This window comes from Lethenteron reissneri, unplaced genomic scaffold (assembly GCF_015708825.2).
Source record: "Lethenteron reissneri isolate LAM-NWPU_2019-01 unplaced genomic scaffold, ASM1570882v1 scaffold_1638, whole genome shotgun sequence".
Classification (NCBI taxonomy): domain Eukaryota; kingdom Metazoa; phylum Chordata; class Hyperoartia; order Petromyzontiformes; family Petromyzontidae; genus Lethenteron; species Lethenteron reissneri.
Genome location: NW_026891375.1, coordinates 1217637 through 1221806, shown reverse-complemented (window position 1 = coordinate 1221806; position 4170 = coordinate 1217637). Strand labels below are relative to the sequence as shown.

Below are 4170 nucleotides of genomic sequence, written 5' to 3'. Positions count from 1 at the left end.
CACTGCACCGTAGACTCAACACTGCACCGTAGACTCAACACTGCACCAGAGACTCAACACTTCACCAGAGACTCAACACTGCACCATAGACTCAACACTGCACCATAGACTCAACACTGCACTACAGACTCAACACTGCACCGTAGACTCAACACTGCACCGTAGACTCACCACTGCACCGTAGACTCAACACTGCACCGTAGACTCAACACTGCACCAGAGACTCAACACTTCACCAGAGACTCAACACTGCACCATAGACTCAACACTGCACCGTAGACTCAACACTGCACCATAGACTCAACACTGCACTACAGACTCAACACTGCACCGTAGACTCACCACTGCACCGTAGACTCACCACTGCACCATAGACTCAACACTGCACTACAGACTCAACACTGCACCATAGACTCAACACTGCACCGTAGACTCACCACTGCACCATAGACTCAACACTGCACTACAGACTCAACACTGCACCATAGACTCAACACTGCACCGTAGACTCAACACTGCACCGTAGACTCAACACTGCACCATAGACTCAACACTGCACCATAGACTCAACACTGCACCATAGACTGAACACTACACCGTAGACTCAACACTGCACCATAGATTCAACACTGCACCATAGACTCAACACTGCACCATAGACTCAACACTGCACCATAGACTCAACACTGCACCGTAGACTCAACACTGCACCATAGACTCAACACTGCCCCATAGAATCAACACTGCACCATAGACTCAGCACTGCACCATAGACTCAACACTGCACCACAGACTCAACACTGCACCATAGACTCAACACTGCCCATAGACTCAACACTGCACCATAGACTCAGCACTGCACCATAGACTCAACACTGCACCATAGACTCAGCACTGCACCATAGACTCAGCACTGCACCATAGACTCAGCACTGCACCATAGACTCAGCACTGCACCATAGACTCAACACTGCACCGTAGACTCAACACTGCACCATAGACTCAGCACTGCACCATAGACTCAGCACTGCACCATAGACTCAACACTGCACCATAGACTCAACACTGCCCCATAGACTCAACACTGCACCATAGACTCAACACTGCACCATAGACTCAACACTGCACCATAGACTCAGCACTGCACCATAGACTCAACACTGCCCCGTAGACTCAACACTGCCCCGTAGACTCAACACTGCACCATAGACTCAACACTGCACCATAGACTCAACACTGCACCATAGACTCAACACTGCACCACAGACTCAACACTGCACCACAGACTCAACACTGCACCACAGACTCAACACTGCACCATAGCACGGTTGGCTACGTATGGTGCAAAAAAAGTTCAACGCACACACGCGTGGAGACCTTGAACGTGCGATGAATTGCGAGGGATGGCACGCCGAGGAATGATGCTCTCGCACCACCGACAGAGGGCAGCGGTGTCTACTTGAAAAGGCCTTCACGCCAGAGGTCGCAACCGGGTACCCGATACCCGTACCCTACCGGATATCCGGCTACCCGTACCCGGCCGGGTACGGGTACCCGTTTGCGGCCGGGTACGGGTAGGCCGTGAGTCACTGGTGAGTCACCGTTTGTCACTCATTTCCCAACGTCTTGTCTCTTCTCACAATTCAAGTTCCTAGAATCAACCCACCCGCGCCTGCAACATGGTTCTAACAGGCTGTAGGGGCAAGTGCTGTTAATAGCGAGTAGCAGCAGCACCTGTGAAGGTAGACACAGACAAAGGTCCCCCGTGTAGACTCTAACAGGCTGTAGGGGCAAGTGCTGTGAGTAGCGAGTAGCAGCAGCACCTGTCAAGGTAGACACAGACAAAGGTCCCCCGTGTAGCCTCTAACAGGCTGTAGGGGCAAGTGCTGTGAGTAGCGAGTAGCAGCAGCACCTGTCAAGGTAGACACAGACAAAGGTCCCCCGTGTAGCCTCTAACAGGCTGTAGGGGCAAGTGCTGTTAGCGAGCGCCTACGAAAAGCCGGCAATGTGGCACACGAGGGGGGTGGGTGGCCAGCACCACCGCACCCGGCTTCGCTCGCGATTCCCCAGTGACGATGTTTACTAAACCACCGCTACACACCAGGTACTCATTCTAAGGCCGATTCGATCTAAGCCCAAGAACGGTTCAGATTTAATCGTCACCGTTGGTGGCCCCACGAGCGCAAAATCGAACTCGCGGTACGATAGCTCCGTGCCCCGAAGCTTCAGAGAGACTCACAGAGACACACAGAGACTCGGAGAGACACAGAAACTCGTGAATATATATACACAGACATCCATGGAGATTCATAGAGACCCAGAGATTCATAATGACCCATACAGATTAAAAGGTGCTACAGAGAGTCACAGAGACCCAGAGGCTCATGATTAATGCTGCTTCCGAGACTCATAGAGACACAGACACCCATGGATAGCCTCTGAGACCCACGGAGACTCCAAGAGACTTATTTTCACCACACGGCCACCAACCAACCCACCTACCAAACCCAATCATCCATGAACCCAGCGACCTACCGTACCACCCACCCACCGTACCATCCACACACCGTACCACTCACCCACCGTACCACCCACTCACCCACCCACCGACAGTCCAACCAACCCACTCACCCACCCACCTACTCACCCACACACCCACCCACCGTACCACCCACACACCCACCCACCGTACCACTCACCCACCCATCGTACCACCCACTCACCGACCCACCGTACCACCCACACACCCACCTACCGTACCACCCACCCACCCACCGTACCACACACCCACCCACCGTACCACCCACCCACCGACCCACCATACCACCAACTCACTCACCCACGCACCGTACCACACACCCACCCACCGTACCACCAACCCACCCACCGTACCACCCACCCACTCACCCACCCACCGTACCACCCACCCACCGATCCACCGTACCTCCGATAGCCGTGCGGGGCTGCGTGGCACCAGCGTCACCGGGGATCGGTACCCAGGCGGTGAGTGAACCGGCGCGGGCGTCACGACGGCCGTGGTGGTGGCGGCGGCGGTGGCGGCCGTGACGTTGGTAGCGGCGACATTGACCGGAGGTGGTCCCGGTGACACCGTCGCTTCGGGTGACGGTGGAGAGGTGACGATCCACGGACGCACTTCGCCGATGCCCGGCGGCCCGGTCGGTGCCGGGGAGTAGCCGCCATCGGTGATGCCGCCGCCGGTGGTGATGCCGGCGCCGGTGCCAGCGGGCGTCCCGGCGCAGCCGTCGAGGAGAAGGGCCTCGTAGAATTCTCGCACGTCTGGCACGCCGGGGAGAGCACACGTTCGAAACATCGTTCATCAACGTCATCATCATGAATATCATCGTCGTCATGATCATAAACATCATCGTGAACATCGCTGTCAACGTCATCATTAAACATCGTCGTCGTCGTCGTCATCATGAACATCATCGTCGTCGTCGTCGTCGTCATCATCATCAACATCATCGTCGTCATCATCGTGAACATCAACGACAACATCATGAACATCATCGTCGTCATCATCATGAACATCATCGATTTAAAGCTTTCCTGACTGCAGGGATTCATCTTCTTGGTTCTTTCGGTAAAGTCATCACGTAGAAGGGAAATAATAAAATAATAAAAATTAAACATAATAAAATACAATTCTCACGACGTTTCGGCCACAACGCAAGCAGCCGTCCTCAGAGACGCTGTCTCCCCGACAGACCTGGTCTTCGCCTGAGGACGGCTGCTTGCGTTGTGGCCGAAACGTCGTGAGAATTGTTTTTTATTATGTTTTTTTTATTTTATTATTTCCCTTCTACGTGACTTTACCTAAAGAACCAAGAAGATGAATCCCTGCAGTCACGAAAGCTTTAAATCGAGTAGAAACTAATTTCATATTTTGCCATGCAAGGCGCACAACTCAGCTGTGTGGAGCTGTTTCAGAAGCAAGTCTGGTTATTGCAAATTAAGGAAGCTGGTAGCACGACGTAGACATTTCTGGCGGTAGCCAAACACTCCGCACGCGCGACGTCGATTCTAAAAGTGGAGGGGAAAACCCAAAACCAGAGGTACCCCCGAAAAAATAAAATCCACGCGAACATGGGGAGAGGGACACACAAACTGCAAATATACAGCGAGGGGAAAAAATGAACCCGTAAAAAC

At 53.5% G+C, this 4170-nt stretch overlaps 1 protein-coding gene across 1 annotated transcript in view; it reads right to left on the bottom strand.

Annotated features, from left to right (window-relative positions):
* Positions 1-2950: 2950 nt before the first annotated feature.
* The window catches only part of LOC133362954 (atherin-like), a 37802-nt gene continuing 36582 nt past the window's right edge, over positions 2951-4170 (bottom strand). Inside the window, exon 4 of the mRNA XM_061581931.1 lies at positions 2951-3297. Within this exon, the coding sequence (XP_061437915.1) occupies positions 3025-3297 (273 nt within the window). The 3' untranslated portion in view covers positions 2951-3024. The remainder of the gene's footprint in view (positions 3298-4170) is intronic.